Source organism: Oncorhynchus tshawytscha, linkage group LG14, assembly GCF_018296145.1.
Source record: "Oncorhynchus tshawytscha isolate Ot180627B linkage group LG14, Otsh_v2.0, whole genome shotgun sequence".
NCBI classification, from domain to species: Eukaryota; Metazoa; Chordata; class Actinopteri; order Salmoniformes; family Salmonidae; genus Oncorhynchus; species Oncorhynchus tshawytscha.
In genome coordinates, this window is record NC_056442.1 from 16940148 (window position 1) to 16958227 (window position 18080).

The following is an 18080-nucleotide window of genomic DNA, read 5'->3' on the forward strand; positions in this document are numbered from 1 at the left end:
TGAAATAAATAAAAGCTGAAATAAATCACTCTCTACTATTATTCTGATGATTCACATTCTTAAAATAAAGTGGTGATCCTAACTGACATAAGACAGGGCATTTTACTATGATTAAATGTCAGGAATTGTGAAAAACTGAGTTTAAATGTATTTGGCTAAGGTGTATGTAAACTTCCGACTTCAACGGTACCTTGATTAGATAAGTATTCACCCCCCTGTGTCAATACATGTTGGAAACACCTTTGGCAACCGTTACAGCTGTGAGTCTTAAGTGGGCGTCTTAAGAACTTTGCACACCTACTTGTATTGCCCATTATTCTTTTAAAAAATTCTTCAAACTCTGTCAAGGTGTTGGGGATCATGGCTAGACAGCTATTTTCAAGTCTTGCCATATTTATTTTCAAGCATATTTAAGTAAAAATGGCAACTTGGCCAATCAGGAACACTTACTGTCTTCTTGGTAAGAAATTCCAATGTAAGATTTGGCTTTGTGAAGGTTATTGTCATGCTGAAAAGTGAATTCCTCTTCCAGTCACTGTCTGGTGTAAAGCAGACTGAAGCAGGTTTTCCTATGCACCATTCTGTTTCCTTTCATCCTGAAAAACTCCACAGTCTTTGCTGATTTCAAGTATACTCATACCATGATGCAGCCACCACAATGCTTGAAAAAAGGAGGCAGTTACTCAGTGATGTGTTAGATTTTCTCCAAACATAAGGCTTTGCATTTTGGCTAAAAAGTTTATTCCTTTTTCCGTTTTTTTCTTCCTCATCAGTATTACTTTAGTGCCTTGTTGCATACGTATGTATATTTTGGAATATTTGTATTATGTACATTTGTATTCTTCTTTCCACTCTGTCATGTACATCGTTATTGTGGAGTCACTACAATGTTGTCGATCCATCCTCAGTTTTCTCCCATCCCAGCCATTGAACACTTGCACTTTAACACATCATCCACAGCATAATTATTAACTTGACCTTCCTTAAAGATCTGTGCATGAAATTCAATACTTGACTGAGGGACCTTACAGATATTGTATGTGGGACAGGGGAGGGGGAAATCATTCAAAAATCATGTCAGCCCCTATTATTTCACACAGAGTGAGTCCATATGTTATTATGTGATTTCTTAATTTTAATCCCACTTTAACGCAACAATATGTAAAAAAAAAAAAAATGTTTGAAGGGGGTATAGACTTTCTATAGGCACTGTAAATACTATTTGTAGTATTACTTTAAGTCCAGTGATCCTTATCTGACCTGCATAAGAACATGTAGTTCACAACTAAATTGTGGTTTTCCTGAACTACTCTACACAGCTCACTCAGTGTTTTATGATGTATTACCCACCTAATTATGATGAACAATTACAATTAATAAACACATTTACAGTGCCTTGCGAAAGTATTCGGCCCCCTTGAACTTTGCGACCTTTTGCCACATTTCAGGCTTCAAACAAAGATATAAAACTGTATTTAAAAAAAAAGAATCAACAACAAGTGGGACACAATCATGAAGTGGAACGACATTTATTGGATATTTCAAACTTTTTCAAACATCAAAAACTGAAAAATTGGGCGTGCAAAATTATTCAGCCCCCTTAAGTTAATACTTTGTAGCGCCACCTTTTGCTGCGATTACAGCTGTAAGTCGCTTGGGGTATGTCTCTATCAGTTTTGCACAGCGAGAGACTGAAGTTTTTTCCCATTCCTCCTTGCAAAACAGCTCGAGCTCAGTGAGGTTGGATGGAGAGCATTTGTGAACAGCAGTTTTCAGTTCTTTCCACAGATTCTCGATTGGATTCAGGTCTGGACTTTGCCCATTCTAACACCTGGATATGTTTATTTTTGAACCATTCCATTGTAGATTTTGCTTTATGTTTTGGATCATTGTCTTGTTGGAAGACAAATCTCCGTCCCAGTCTCAGGTCTTTTGCAGACTCCATCAGGTTTTCTTCCAGAATGGTCCTGTATTTTGCTCCATCCATCTTCCCATCAATTTTAACCATCTTCCCTGTCCCTGCTGAAGAAAAGCAGGCCCAAACCATGATGCTGCCACCACCATGTTTGACAGTGGGGATGGTGTGTTCAGGGTGATGAGCTGTGTTGCTTTTACGCCAAACATAACGTTTTGCATTGTTGCCAAAAAGTTCAATTTTGGTTTCATCTGACCAGAGCACCTTCTTCCACATGTTTGGTGTGTCTCCCAGGTGGCTTGTGGCAAACTTTAAACAACACTTTTTATGGATATCTTTAAGAAATGGCTTTCTTCTTGCCACTCTTCCATAAAGGCCAGATTTGTGCAATATACGACTGATTGTCGTTGTCCTATGGACAGAGTCTCCCACCTCAGCTGTAGATCTCTGCAGTTCATCCAGAGTGATCATGGGCCTCTTGGCTGCATCTCTGATCAGTCTTCTCCTTGTATGAGCTGAAAGTTTAGAGGGACGGCCAGGTCTTGGTAGATTTGCAGTGGTCTGATACTCCTTCCATTTCAATAGTATCGCTTGCACAGTGCTCCTTGGGATGTTTAAAGCTTGGGAAATCTTTTTGTATCCAAATCCGGCTTTAAACGTCTTCACAACAGTATCTCGGACCTGCCTGGTGTGTTCCTTGTTCTTCATAATGCTCTCTGCACTTTTAACGGACCTCTGAGACTATCACAGTGCAGGTGCATTTATACGGAGACTTGATTACACACAGGTGGATTGTATTTATCATCATTAGTCATTTAGGTCAACATTGGATCATTCAGAGATCCTCACTGAACTTCTGGAGAGAGTTTGCTGCACTGAAAGTAAAGGGGCTGAATAATTTTGCACGCCCAATTTGTTAAAAAAGTTTGAAATATCCAATAAATGTCGTTCCACTTCATGATTGTGTCCCACTTGTTGATTCTTTACAACAAAATACAGTTTTATATCTTTATGTTTGAAGCCTGAAATGTGGCAAAAGGTCGCAAAGTTCAAGGGGGCCGAATACTTTCGCAAGGCACTGTATATATTATTACCTTTTCACACTCGTACCAACCTGAACCATATTGTACTGGCTCGGATACTTTATTTTCACATTGTCCTCTCCAGCACGGTTCCAGCAACTATAGTGGATGCGTAACCAGGCCAGCAGAGTACAGCTTGGCACAGCTCAGCTCAGTAGTGTGAAAAGGGTACGTATGTGTGTGAGTTGTGTCGGACGCTGTGTGGTGCTCCGAGGTGAAGTTTCCCCTAGGTACAGACCTAGGATCAGCCTCCCTGCCCCCAATCCTAACCTTAACCATTAGTTGGGCAAATGTTAAACTGATCCAAGATCAGGGTTTAGGGGAAACTTCACCCTGCTCCCTGTGTGGAGGGGCCCCCAGGTGGCGACTGTGCGTTTACCATTGAGGGAGCAGGCCTGAGGAGGACTGGGTGGAATGGTTAGAGCCCTTCAGGGTGCCATTGTTCTGGGTGGCCTGGGCCAGCTTTACCGCGGCTGCTAGCTTCCTGTTCACAAGCCAATGACACCAGCGTTAAGTCACACCACCATCATCATTATCATCAGTATCATCATACTCTTCCTCTTTGTCGAAATGAACATCACGGCCTGTATTTATCAAGCGTCTCAGAGTATGAGTGCTGATCTAGGATCAGTTTAGCCTTTCATATCATAATGAATCAGAATATCATGGACAGGGTGGTCCTGATCCTAGATCAGCCCTCCTACTCTGAAACGCTTTTGATAAATATGGGCTCAGGTGGGCTAAAGGCATCAAGCCAAGCAGAAAGAGGGGGTCATTTCAGCATGGGACACAGCCATAGTGAAGTAGCGGGGTTAGATAAAGAAAAATCATATTTTTCCAATGTTAGGTTGACGTTGCCATTAGTGTGGAAGTATTTTATGGGCTATAGAGAGCATTAGTTGGAAGTAAGGGTTAGAGAGCTTTAGTAAATGCGACCTAGTTTGCTTGTTGCTAATACAGTAGCTACTGTATGTGGTGACAGAGATTAACATGTGAATTTAGCTAAATGCTTGGCCTAACCATACCAGCTAATGCTATATCAATGAGCAGATTTCTTAGTGGTCAGGTCACTGATTCTACTACGGCCAGTAATCACAGAGAATGTAGAGCAGCGGATGGGTGAATGGACGGACGGCAGGATGATGGATGGAGAGGAAGATGGCCGTCATGCTACATATGACAGCAGCAAAAGCCATGCAGTAGCTACACACACACACACATCACAGCAAAAGTTTCAGGGTTAAACAGTACGAAATCAGTCTGAATTCATCACACATGTAGCCATCAACAAATGTGTAGTCACATAGACCTCCATTAACACATCAATTACACACATCAATACATGGAGTAGACAACACACAGGGGGAGGCAAGACACACAGGCACACATTCCAGTGTGATCAGTCTGTTAACATGTAACATCATTGTTTACGAGTGTGTTTCATGTTTAATACTACAGATTGTAATAGAAAACAGGCGTTCAGTGGATGCCTTTCCAAATGGCACCCTATTCCCTTTGTCAAATTAAGTCAAGTGAATTGGCCACGTAGACAGATTTGCAGGTGTTACAGCAGTTGCAGTGAAATGCCTATGTTTCTAGCTCCGACAGTGCAGTAGAATGTCTCGCAAATACAATACAAATAAACAATCAATAAAAAAATCTAATCAAGATATCAAGAAATGACAGAACTGGTCCAATTGATAATCCAGGGGTATAGATATTCGAGTGAGCCTGTGTCAGAATCTAGAATATAAATACATGGTGTGTATAGACAGTATATAATAAAATAAAAGAAATGGTATGTATTGGCCTCCCGAGTGGCGCAGTGGTCTAAGGCACTGCATCGCAGTGTTGCGCCGTCACTACAGCCTGGGGTTTGATCTGTGACCGGGAGTCCCATAGGGTTTTTGTTGGGTTTTACATGGAGGGTTAGCTTGTTGTCATAGCACCACTCCACCAGGGCTCTAACCTCCTCCCTCTAACCTCCTCCAGACCTGGGGTCGGCCCGTCAGGAAGCCTTGGACCCAGTTGCACAGGGAGGAGTTCAGCCCAAGGGCCCTGAGCTTAGTGACAAGCTTGGAGGGCACTATGGTGTTGAAAGCAGAGCTGTAGTCGATGAACAGCATTCTCACATAGGGATCCTCTTGTCCAGGTGGGATAGGGCGGTGTGCCCTGCTACTTTTGCCGTACTACTGCTCATAGGGTTCTGGTCAAAAGTAGCGCACTATAAAGGGAATACATCTTGGCCAAAGGTAGTGCACTATAAAGGGAATAGGAGCAGGGGCCATAGGGCTCAAAGCAAAGCTGCCAAAAGCAGTGCACTATAACGTGAATATGGTGGTATTTGGGACATAGCCAGTGTTACAGGTGTGCTGTGTGTTAATGAATCACTCTGTATGTATGCTCCTGCTAGGCTGTATCCACTCAACCGAGAGATCTGCTGGATGAGGTTTAAAAAAGGGAAATAAAAATCAATGAGGCACAATTGAAACAGAATACATTATAGGAATGTCTCGGCGAAACCTTCAACCAGCGATGTGGATGCACAACGCGCAAGTCATCGGCGTACTTCAAAAAAGAGCTCACACTCAGTTCAGACAGGCATCAAAGGCTTGGCACCTCGTAGAAGGAGAGAGAGCGAGAGCGTATTCAAATCCCCCAGCAGCCTCTCTGATTAAGGTTGCATGTTACTTACCAGCCCCAGATGGCACCCTATTCCCTTTATAGTTCCCTTACGGGCTCTAGTCAAAAGTAGTGCACTAGGCTGCCATTTGGGGAACACAACATCTTCCAGCCCCTTCGTCTTTATTCTACTAATGCCTGACATAGATAAACACACCACATTCCCAGCCTTTAGTTGGCTCCGACAAAAAGAGAACAACAAGAAAAAATAAACGTCACTGCTTGTTCTTCACACTGAGGAGGAAATAAGGACTAATTAAATTAGCGGAGAGGAATTCAAATCCAGGCGAAGAGAAAAAGTCTGTCTGGGAAAGCCATTGGCTCTGCTCCAGGATCTACGTACACACACACACACACACACACACACACACACACACACACAGAGGGCTGGGGAGACAGTCAGAGAGCGTCAGCTGGGGAGACAGACAGAGAGCCCCACCCTGCACCCTGGGAGCAGCCTGGGTGTGTGTGCATACTCATACAGTGCACATATTACGTTTGTGTGTGACCGAAGGTTGCGTGCGCGTGTGACTGTGTGTCGGTAGGGGGAGGGTAGTTGAACGTGTGTGTGCGTGTATCTGGCTGTTGAGCAAACATTACATTTCACACAATCTGACAGAAGGTTCTGTTGCATGTCTATCATTGGTAAAAAACAATGAACACACACGGACGCACAACCTCTGAGTGGGAGAGGAGGAACAGAAGCAGGTACTGTACATAGTATCAGGTTAAAGCTCCTGGGGAAGGCTAACACTTACCTGGCTATGTGACGCTTCCCCAGGAATCTGAAGTGCTGGAGACACAGCCTGCATAGAGGAAGATGAGGGAGAGTGTGTATTAGGGTGTGTGGTGAGTATAAGTTTGTACGTGTGTTGGTATGTGTTGTGCGTGCCGTCACGATGCATGTATGTGTTTGTGCAATCACGATGTATGTATGTATGTATGTATGTATGTATATGTGTGTGTGTGTTCGCGTGCATGTGTATGTGTGTCCACTGTGAGCTGAGGACAGGTACTACAGTACTGTGTGTCTTGGAGCTGTGTGTTATAATAACAGAAGCTCCAGCAGAGACAGGAAACACAGTGAATTTACTGCAGAGCTGAGTGGAGGCTAGGGGAGAACAGTTGGGGCCTATCCCTCTATAAATCTCAGCAGTTTTACAGCCACACTCTTTCTTTCTTTTTCTGTCTTTATTTTATCGGTCTCATCCGTTCCCCTCTGCCAAGTCTCCCATTATTCCCTTTCTCTTCTGTCTCTTTCTGCTATGCATACCTTCCTACCTCCCTCCCTGTAATGAGAGGACAATGTCATACTTATAGTTGAACTACCAGAGTTCAAGTTAGGTAGATTCAATCCGGACTGCGTGATTGCCTTTAAAAGTCAATGTTATTTGCAGAAACAACGCTTTTACGGTAAACGCTGCATATGTCGTCTCAATAGGAAATGCGCTCAAATGTAAATTGTGCTATAACACAGATCTTCCGCGGTCCGGATTGAATATAGGCCTAAGACTACAAAAGTTTAACAACAAAAAAATACAATTTTGGGGGCCTCCCGAGTGGTACTGCATCGCAGTGCTAGAGGCATTTCTATAGACCCTGGTTCGATCCTGGACTGTATTACAATCGGCCGTGATCGGGGAGTTTCATAGGGCGGCGCATAATTGGCCCAGCATCTTCCGGGTTAGGGGAGGGTTTGGCCAGGGGGGCTTTACTTAGCTCATTGCACTATAGCGACTCCTTGTGTTGGGCCGGCGCCTGCAGGCTGACCTCGGTCGTTAGTTGAACGGCGTTTCCTCCGACACATTGGTGCGGCTGGCTTCCAGGTTAAGTGGGCAGGTTGGCGGGTCATGTAGTTTCGGAGGACGCATGACTCGACCATCGCCCATTGGAGTTGCAGCAATGAGGCAAGATCGAAATTGGGGAGAAAAAGGGGGTAAAATAAAAATAATAAATACAGTAACAGTCAAAAGTTTGGATACAACTACTCATTCCCAGGTTTTTCTTTATTTGTACTATTTTCTATATTTTAGAATAATAGTAAAGACATAAAAACTATGAAATAACACATACGGAATCATGTAGTAACCAAAAAAGTGTTAAACAAATCAAAACATATTTTATATTTGAGATCCTTAAAAGTAGCCGCCTTGATGACCGCTTCGCACACTCTTGGCATTCTCTCAACCAGCTTCACCTGAAATGGTTTTACAACAGTCTTCAAGGAGTTCCCACATATGCTGAACACTTGTTTGCTGCTTTTCCTTCACTCTGCGGTCCAACTCAACCCAAACCATCTCAATTGTATTGAGGTCGGGTGATTGTGGAGGCCAGGTCATCTAATGGAGCACTCCATCACTCTCCTTCTTGGTCAAATAGCCCTTACACAGCCTGGAGGTGTGTTGGGTCATTGTCCTGTTGAAAAACAAATAACAGTCCCACTAAGCGCAAACCAGATGGGATGTGTATCGCTGCAGAATGCTGTGGTAGCCATGCTGGGTAAGTGTGCCTTGAATTCTAAATAAATCACTGACAGTGTCACCAGCAAAGCACCCCCACACCATCACACCTCCTCCATGCTTCACGGTGGGAACCACAAATGTGGAGATCGTCCGTTCACCTACTCTGAGTCTCATAATGACACGGAGGTTGGAACCAAAAAGCTCAAATTTGGACACATCAAACCAAAATGACAGATTTCCACCGGTCTAATGTCCTTCGCGTGTGTTTCTTGGGCCAAGCAAGTCTCTTCTTATTGATGTCCTTTAGTAGTGGTTTCTTTGCAGCAATTCAATCATGAAGGTATGATACACGCAGTCTCCTCTGAACAGTTGATGTTGAGATGTGTCTGTTACTTGAACTCTGAAGCATTTATTTGGGCTGCAATTTCTGAGGCTGGTAATGATGGACTTTCGTTTCTCTTTGCTTATTTAAGATGTTCTTGCCATAATATGGACTTGGTATTTTACCAAATATTTTACCAATATGGATCTTCTGTATACCATCCCTACCTTGTCACAACACAACTGATTGGCTAAAGTGCATTAAGAAGGAAAGAAATTCCACAAATGAACTTTTAACAAGGAACACCTGTTCATTGAAATGCATTCCAGGTGACTACCTCATGAAGCTGGTAGAGAGAGTGCCAATAATCGATACCGATTATTGGAGGACCAAAAAAGCCGATAGCGATTAATCGGCCGATTTTTTTTTTTATATTAATATATATTTGTAAATGACAATTACAACAATACTGAATGAACACTTAACTTAATATAATACATAAATAAAATCTATTTAGTCTCAAATAAATAATGAAACATGTTCAATTTGGTTTACATAATGCAAAAACACAGTGTTGGAGAAGAAAGTAAAAGTGCAATATGTGCCATGTAAAAAAGATAACGTTTAAGTTCCTTGCTCAGAACACATGAAAACTGGTTCAATATTCCCAGTTAAGAAGTTTTAGGTTGTAGTTATTATAGGAATTATGACGCGTCGACTATTTCTCTCTATACCATTTGTATTTCATATACCTTTGACTATTGGATGTTTTTTTGTTTCAAATATTTTTTATTAAACACACACAAGAATGGTGTATAGGTATACAAGACAGGTATACAATTCTTATCTCAACATAAAAGAGCAGACAGGAACAACAAGACCCAGAGTTCTGGGTGCAAAACAAATAATACAAAACACGACATACAAAACAAGGACATGTAGAAAGAAAGAGGGTAAATGTCCCCCCCACTTATTTCACCCCCCCAAACTGCTCGGGTGGCAGGGCCAGCACATGCTGCCCAAAGGTAGATTCAAATATTACAATTGAGATTGCATTAATAAGTACAAATTCACAGCGCCGACTCGTCCAAGTAGGAGAGGAAAGGCTGCCAGATTTGATCAAATGTTGATAATTTATTGTTCAGAATATATCTCATTCTTTCTAAGTGTACAGTGTTTGCCAATTCACTGAGCCATAATTTGGTAGAGGGCGCTTCCCTCCTTTTCCAAAACAACAAGATTCGTTTTTTTGCCGAAATGAGACCGTAAGAGATTAGTTGTTTTTGGGGGTTGGTTAATCCATTTAAGGACTCAGATACTCCCAGGATTATCAGAAGCGGGTCTGGATCTATTGAAGTCTCAGAGAGGATCCCAAAAATTCCACACCAATAACCATGCAATGATGTCTGGAATTAATGGAGCATGTGTGGATATACTCCAAGCTCTCTTCCCAGTCTGCCACCGAGATGTCAGTCCCTAGTTCTTCCTCCCATTTTGCTTTGATGGCATCTGTAGAAGGTGTGCTAACAGATTGAAAAGCATCATATAGACACGATATCAGTTTCTGAGGTGGGGCATATTTTTATGCATCCGTCAAACATGGAAGGTTTAGCATTCCCAAATGTTGGGAGGTGTTGTCTAACGTAAGCAAAGGTCCCTTCTATGTATAAATCCCCTATGGTTCTTTTCCCAACTCTCCCCATCACTCAAAAGTATTATCAAGGTTAGACGGGGCAAAGGAGGGATTCCTGGCGACAGGGAGCATGAATGACATTGGTCTAAACTCAAAGTGGACTTTAATTTGCTTCCAGATTCGGACTGTGCTATGTATAATAGGATTGTTACAATAAAGTGACATCTCCAGATTGACAGGCAACAAAATCACAGCGCCAATAGAGAGGGGGTGACACTCCTCACACTCCATACTAAGCCAGCTGGATGACGGAAGTGCGTCATTCAGCAGAAAAGTAACAACGCGGAGGTTAGCGGCCCAGTAATAAAATATAAAATTTGGGAGAGACAATCCTCCTTCCATCTTGGATTTACAGAGGTGTTTTTTACCTATCCTGTGTGTTTTATAATCCCAGATGAAAGGATTGATAATTGAGTCCAGTTGTTTATGAAAGGATTTAGGTATGAATACTGGGATGTTCTGATATAGGTAGAGCAGTTGTGGGAGGAAGACCATTTTAATTTCATTAATTCTTCCGAGCAGAGAAATTGGGAGAGTTCTCCAAAATAGTATGTTTGCCTTGAGTTTTTGTATCAGAGAGGGGAAATTCTCTTTAATAGTAGGAGTATTGTTTGGTAACTACAATTCCTAGGTAGGTAAATTTTTCTGAAGATAACTTAAATGGGAGATGTTCTAGCCAGGAGGTGTTTTGCGACCGTATGGGCATTAATTCACTCTTGTTCCAATTTATTCTGTATCACGAGAAGGTACCAAACAAATTGATCACATCAAGAATAGCTGGGATTACTAGCCTGGGGTTCTGTTACATAGGAGGATGTCATCTGCGTATAGGGAAATCTTATTTAGAGTATCTTTAGTATTATAGCCGTGTATTGCTGCATGAGATCTAATCGTCTGAGCGAGCGATTCGATAATTAGGGCGAAGAGCATAGGCAACAGCGCACAACCCTGCCTTGTCCCCCTGTAAAGGTTAAATCGGGCCGACAATGATTGGTTAGTGAGTATTCTGGCACAGGGGTTCCTATATAAAAGCTGGATCCAATTTATGAACCCATCTCCAATATTACATTTCTGTAGGACCTTGAATAGATAGGGCCACTCAACTTGGCCAAAGGCCTTTTCGGCGTCAAGAGATATGACGGCAAGGTCCACGTTGGGTAACCTCTGAGAATACATAATATTGAAGAGGCGCCTAAGATTGAAGAATGAGTTTCTGTTAGTGATAAAGCCGGTCTGATCCGAATGGACCAATTTGCCAATTAAAGTGCTAAGCCTGTTAGCCAGAGTTTTTGCTAAAATCTTTTGGTCTGTATTAAGGAGAGATATTGGTCTGTATGACCCTACCTCTTCTGGATCTTTACCCTTCTTATGTATAACTGTAATGAACGCTTCATCCAAAGTAGAAGGGAGAGCTCCATCCTCATTGGCCTGAACCACCATTTTGTGCAGGTAGGGAGAGAGCATGTTGCTGAATGTTTTATAGAATTCACTAGGGTATCCATCTGGGCCCGGGGTCTTGCCACTCTTTAGAGATTTAATTGTTTCTCGAATTTCATCAAGAGATATTTCCTTATTCAGGAAGTTAGAATCTTCCTGGTTCAGGGCAGGAAGATTACAGTCCTCCAAAAATGTTTGCATAATTAAGGAGTTAGGATCCGCTTTAGATGTATATAGAGTCTCATAAAACTGCCGGAATCTGTCATTGATGTCTTTGGGGGAAGAGAGGCAGGGTAGCCTAGTGGTTAGAGTGTTGGACTAGTAACCGAATGGTTGCAAGTTCAAATCCCTGAGCTGACAAGGTACAAATCTGTCGTTCTGCTCCTGAACAGGCAGTTCACCCACTGTTCCTACGCTGTCATTGAAAATAAGAATTTGTTCTTAACTCACTTGCCTAGTTAAATAAAGGTAAAAAAACCCCAGATGCAGATTTAACTTTGTGAATAATTCTGTCACTGACATTTTTTCCAAAGTGGTCTGGCAAGTAATTTGTGTGGTTTGTCACCAAACTCAAAATATTTTTGCTTGGCATAGAGAAAAGATTTAGCAATTTTAGCTGAGAGAATCTGATTATATTCAAATTTTAAAGAGGTAATTTTTTAATGTTTCCCTCCAATTCTTCCAGTTTTCCTCTGTTTTGCCTACTCCTGGCAGCCTGAAAGGAGATGATACAGCCTCTCAGATAAGCCTTCAGTGTTTCCCACAATAATGCTGCTAATAAGTCTCTGTGTTGTCGTTGGTATCAAAGAAAAATTTAATTTGGTCTTTAAGATATTCACAGAATGTTGGTTCTGTGAGGAGCTGAGGATTCAACCTCCAGACCCTCTCGTTTGGTACAATGTCACACAATCTCAGGGAGAAGGTGAGTGGACTGTGGTCCGAGATTATAATATCATGATACCTCACATTACAATATGTATGTATACATATATATATACATACGTATGTTTGTATACATATAGCCAGAAATCTTGCTTGTTTGTAGGTGACCAAATACTTATTTTCCACCATAATTTGCAAATAAATTCATTAAAAATCCTACAATGTGATTTTCTGGATTTTTTTCTCTCATTTTGTCTGTCATAGTTGAAGTGTACCTTTGATGAAAATTACAGGCCTCTCTCATCTTTTTAAGTGGGAGAACTTGCACAATTGGTGGCTGACTAAATACGTTTTTGCCCCACTGTACATCTGTGTGTTTGTGTGGTATGGTAAAAAAAAAAACGTAATCATTTCTTGTCTTCCTCCACAGGCTCCGTCACAACCAAGGTCAACGGGATGTACCACTTCTGTTACACCATGTACAACAACTACTTATTTAAAGTCTGATATGCTTAGCTGTGTCTTTGAAAATCAATGCAATGAATGTAATTACACGTCATGTATCCATCTGCATGTGGTATCTGTCCATGCACACAGGCACAGAGGAACGGTTAACAGTGAGGATACTCACTCCAGGAGGTTGAAGAAGTCGGAGATCTCCTGGTGTATGGCTCGGTGCCAATAGGAAACCATCACGTCTGGGGGAATTAAAATACATTTTAAAAAGGCAGCGTCCTTATCACATAAACCTGTACCTGCACCACCTCACTGTGCAACTTGCAAGGATGTGACTAACAGTGCATACCAGTGTCGCGACACGCTGAAGTATCATGGCAAGCAAACAAATCAGGAAGCGGACTTAAATGTCTCGAGGAAAACAGTCAAAATGTTGGAAAAAAACAACCTTATGACGTCATCCAGAGTCACGGCTGTTTCCTTCCCAAGCGTCGGCACAAAGTATTTCACATGACGCATAGTTTAGACTTCCTGTTTCCCTTTCTGCCATGGAAAGTCGAGTATACTGGTATCGTAACAACCCTACTGTAGGCTACGGTCCGGTATGGAAGAGGTTAACACTAAGGAATTGGCTAACGGGTACTAGCTACCCGTCTACTGTAGTGTAGGCCTAGCATATGGTCCGATTGATACCAGGCCACTGTACTGTTGCTATGGTCCGGCAGTGAAGGGGTTAACCATAGAATTTTATAAAGAACACATACACACTGCAGTCCAAAAGTATTGGGACAGTGACACATTTGTTGTTGTTTTGGCTCTATATTCCAGCACTTTGGATGTGAAATGATACAACGACTATGACGTTAAAGTGCAGATGGTATTTGTGCTTCTGTAACTTCCTCACTCATCAGTATTCACGATTAATTCAGGATTATCCGCAATCATGGTAGCATACACATTGATGTAGAAGTGTTTAGAAACATATTGTATTCTTAATTAAAATTAAAGTGACTTCAAAATGACAACAAATTATGTACCATTCATTTCTATTGGTCACAAAATCATCTGAAACACAACCAAAACAAACAGCAAATACATCCACCAATTTGTAGAGTCCAAGCTTGATGTAAATACTGTACCTAACTTTTGACTACTTTAATACATATATAAGTGAATTTGTCCCAATACTTTTGGTCCCCTAAAATGGGGGGACTATGTACAAAAAGTGCTGTAATTTCTAAATGGTTCACCTGATACGAATGCAAATACCCTCAAATTAAAGTGGACATTCTGCACTTTAACATCGTGGTCATTGTATCATTTCAAATCCAAAGAGCTGGAATATAGAGCCAAAACAACAGAACATGCGTCACTGTCCCAATACTTTTGGAGTTTACTGTAGTGAATTATAGGACCTGCATGGAGGTAACACTATGTGTCTCACCCTCAGATATGGTCTTCATGATGTGGAGGAAACACATGAGCAGACTGCGCGTCTCGGCCTGGTCCAGCTTGTCAATGCGAGATCCAAAGCCTATCAGAGACTGAGGCCGGGCAAACTGACAGAGAGAGTGAGGGAAGGAAGGATGGGAGAGAAAAGGGGGGAGTTAGAGAGAGGGGGAGGGGAGAGAGAGGTGGGAGGTAGAGTGGGGGGGGTTGGCAGAGAGAGAAGGAGAAAGACACACATTCTTCTTCATGCAATAGTTATAATATTTTTGTTCTTTCTTTAAGCCATACACAGCCTACAGAACATTACGGGATATGACATTCCGCTGAGAGAGTCATCTTTCACACCTTTTCACATCCGTCCATCTTCTCGCTGTTCCTGTCGCTGGGGTTGGACTCTATGCTAATCAGAGAACCCCGCGAGTCAGCATGGTTACCCGTAGAAACAGCCAGGGAGGAAAAGGCTGGGGGCAGGAGAAGGGTTAGAGGTTATGGTGCAGACACAGTTGCAAACACGCATACACACACGCAAAAGTATGCAAGCACGCACACACACACACACACACACACACACACACACACACACACACACACACTACCTGTGATGGAGTTGAGCACTTCTTTGGAAAAGGAGGCATCCACCGAGTTGCCATGGCGAATGACGTGAGCCACAGGACCTGCCACACCCCCTCCCACACTCAGGTCATCTCTTGAACCCTGGAGAGGGGGAAAGAGTTTGCTGGAACACCACTAGGCCAGAGGGATACATTTCACTGTGACATCACTAGGCCAGTGGGAAACATTTCAGTGCGACACCACTAGGCCAGAGGGATTAATTTCAGCGTAGCATTTTCTCATTTGGGCAAAAGTCCGTGCTCCACCCTCTCTCATCCGTGTTACCTGGAACCCGATAAGTGGTCGAGGAGAAGTCAATTTGTTTGTCCGCGAACTATAGACTGTCCTACCCCCCTCGATATCCACCTTTCATCGAGGATAGTCATGTGTATCCTACCCGAGTCCTTCGCTGAAGAGTTTGAAATCTGCCATACCCCCTCTGAATCAGCTTTGGTTTTGTCAGATGAGAAAAGCAAGCACACGTTTAAAAACAATATGGTATCCCTTTAGGGCTGACGCCAATTAGGTGACTGGTTGATTGTTTGGTCAATAGACTGCATGTTGGTCGACCAAGACATTTTTTGCCGAGCAGTAGCATATATATATATATATATATACACATACACACAGTTGAAGTCGGAAGTTTACATACACTTCGATCTTGTCTCATCGCTGCAACTCCACAACGGGCTCGGGAGGCGAAGGTCAGTTTACGGTGAAAGCCAATTCATGCTTGATCCAATAATGTGGTTAGAGGCTTCGTATGGAGGGTGTGCATTGACATGACTGGTTGACGGTAGGTGGGGGCGGCACGTCCAGTATAAACACAAACTCACTTCCTTGACAACTTCCATCACAATAGCTCTGCTCTGCTCCATTAAGTGCAAGAAGTTTCTCTTTCATGCCGTCCCTAGGAGGGGTGCATCACTTGAGTGGGTTGAGTCACTGATGTGATCTTCCTGTCTGGGTTGGCTCCCCCCATTGGGTTGTGCCGTGGTGGAGATCTTTGTGGGCTATACTCGGCCTTGTCTCAGGATGGTAAGTTGGTGGTTGAAGATGTCCCTCTAGTGGTGTGGGGGCTGTGCTTTGGCAAAGTGGGTGGGGTTATATCCTTCCTGTTTGGCCCTGTCCGGGGGTATCATCGGATGGGGCCACAGTGTCTCCTGACCCCTCCTGTCTCAGCCTCCAGTATTTATGCTGCAGTAGTTTGTGTCGGGGGGCTAGGGTCAGTTTGTTATATCTGGAGTACTTCTCCTGTCTTATCGGGTGTCCTGTGTGAATTTAAGTATGCTCTCTCTAATTCTCTCTTTCTCTCTCTTGGAGGACCTGAGCCCTAGGACCATGCCTCAGGACTACCTGGCATGATGACTCCTTGCTGTCCCCAGTCCACCTGGCCATGCTGCTGCCCCAGTTTCAACTGTTCTGCCTGCGGCTATGGAATCCTGACCAGTTCACCGGACGTGCTACCTGTCCCAGACCTATTATTTGACCATGCTGGTCATTTATGAACATTTGAACATCTTGGCCATGTTCTGTTATAATCTCCACCCGGCTCAGCCAGAAGAGGACTGGCCACCCCTCATAGCCTGGTTCCTCTCTAGGTTTCTTCCTAGGTTTTGGCCTTTCTAGGGAGTTTTTCCTAGCCAACGTGCTTCAACACCTGCATTGCTTGCTGTTTGGGGTTTTAGGCTGGGTTTCTGTACAGCACATTGAGATATCAGCTGATGTACAAAGGGCTATATAAATACATTTGATTTGACGTTTGAAAGCCCAGACGTTTGCGGAGGCTGCATTGCAGTAAATGATGTTGCACGGCCACTTCAGACCCCTGATTGACTTTGCAGAGCCTTTAACACAACTGGTCCAGAGGCATACATTTCACTGTGATACCACTATGCTAGAGGGAAACATTTCACCTTGACACCACTAGGCCAGAGGGAAAAATGTCCCTGTGACACCACTAGGCCAGAGGGAAACATCTCACTGTGACACCACTAGCACAGAGGAAAAAATTTCACTGACACCACTAGGCTAGAGGGAAATATTATACTGTAACACCACTGGGCCAGAGGGGAACATTTCACTTTGACTCTAATGGCCGACTCTACTGGCCCAGAGGGACACACCAACACCAGTGAGCAAGATATTGGAGTCTGAGAGTCTGCCCGGGTAAAGCTCGATTCCACTACCTGACGAATATAAAAACAAAACATTTCCCTTCCAGGTTCTCCCGAGGCACGTCTAATATAGATGGGAACCATAAATGCAGGTTTCCCTTAATAAAGCTTAATTACCATTTCCTTTGTTTAAAAGTACCATTAGCGGAGCAGCTGTGCCTGTGTAAACGTTTATCCCTGCCCTTCCTCTCTCTCCCTCTCTCTCTCCCCCTCCCTCCCTCCACCACTCCCTCCCTAGCCTCTGTGAACGGTGCTGTGACTGGACATACATGACCCTAAAGTAGCACTGCGGGCCACGCCAAACTATGACATCACTACAACAACAGTGGCTGTGTGGCACTTTGCTTGGTCATGGGCCGGGCTGCAGTCAATCAGGGCTGCAGTGGAGGCTCTTACTTGGTCACTGGAGGTGAAGTAGATGGGGAAGAGGTCTCGGAGGAAGAAGCGAGGCATGTTGTCCAGGATGAGGCCGTACAGAGGCAGGTAGAGGGACGCTATCCTCGCCTGCTTATCCTGGAGAATATGAAGAGAGAGGGAGGAGAGAGAGGGGGGAGGGGCAGAGGGAGGAAAGAGAGGGGTGGCAGAGAGAGTAGAGAGAAATAGAGAATGGGAGGAGAGAGAGAGAGGAGTTTGAGGGGGAGGGAGAAAGGCAGGAAATAGAGAGAGAGAGAGAGAGAGAGAGAGTGAATGAGACAGAGAGCAAGAAAGGAGAGAATTTGAGACAGACAGAGAGACAAAGAGAGAGAGAGAAAGAAAGAGAGAGAAAGAGAGAGAGAAAGACCGACAGTGAGCAACAGACCTACAGAGAGTAACTATCAGGGGTTTTAAACTCTGCGTGATTGAGAGAGCAAGAAACAGAGATCTGTCAACAGTTGTACAGTGTTGGGTTTGGCAGGCTCCTAATCTCAGAT

The 18080-nt window shown here is 43.4% G+C and overlaps 1 protein-coding gene across 9 annotated transcripts in view; it reads right to left on the bottom strand.

The window, feature by feature from the left end:
• dock10 (dedicator of cytokinesis 10) overlaps positions 1-18080 on the bottom strand; it is a 185030-nt gene that overhangs the window by 37857 nt on the left and 129093 nt on the right. For all 9 annotated transcript variants that reach the window (XM_024444381.2, XM_024444380.2, XM_042297075.1 and 6 more), the window contains exons 33-39: positions 17566-17682; positions 14977-15094; positions 14726-14841; positions 14376-14490; positions 13107-13173; positions 6438-6485; positions 3377-3481 (exon numbers count right to left, since the gene is read on the bottom strand). In XM_024444381.2, the coding sequence (XP_024300149.2) occupies positions 3377-3481; positions 6438-6485; positions 13107-13173; positions 14376-14490; positions 14726-14841; positions 14977-15094; positions 17566-17682 (686 nt within the window). The remainder of the gene's footprint in view (positions 1-3376; positions 3482-6437; positions 6486-13106; positions 13174-14375; positions 14491-14725; positions 14842-14976; positions 15095-17565; positions 17683-18080) is intronic.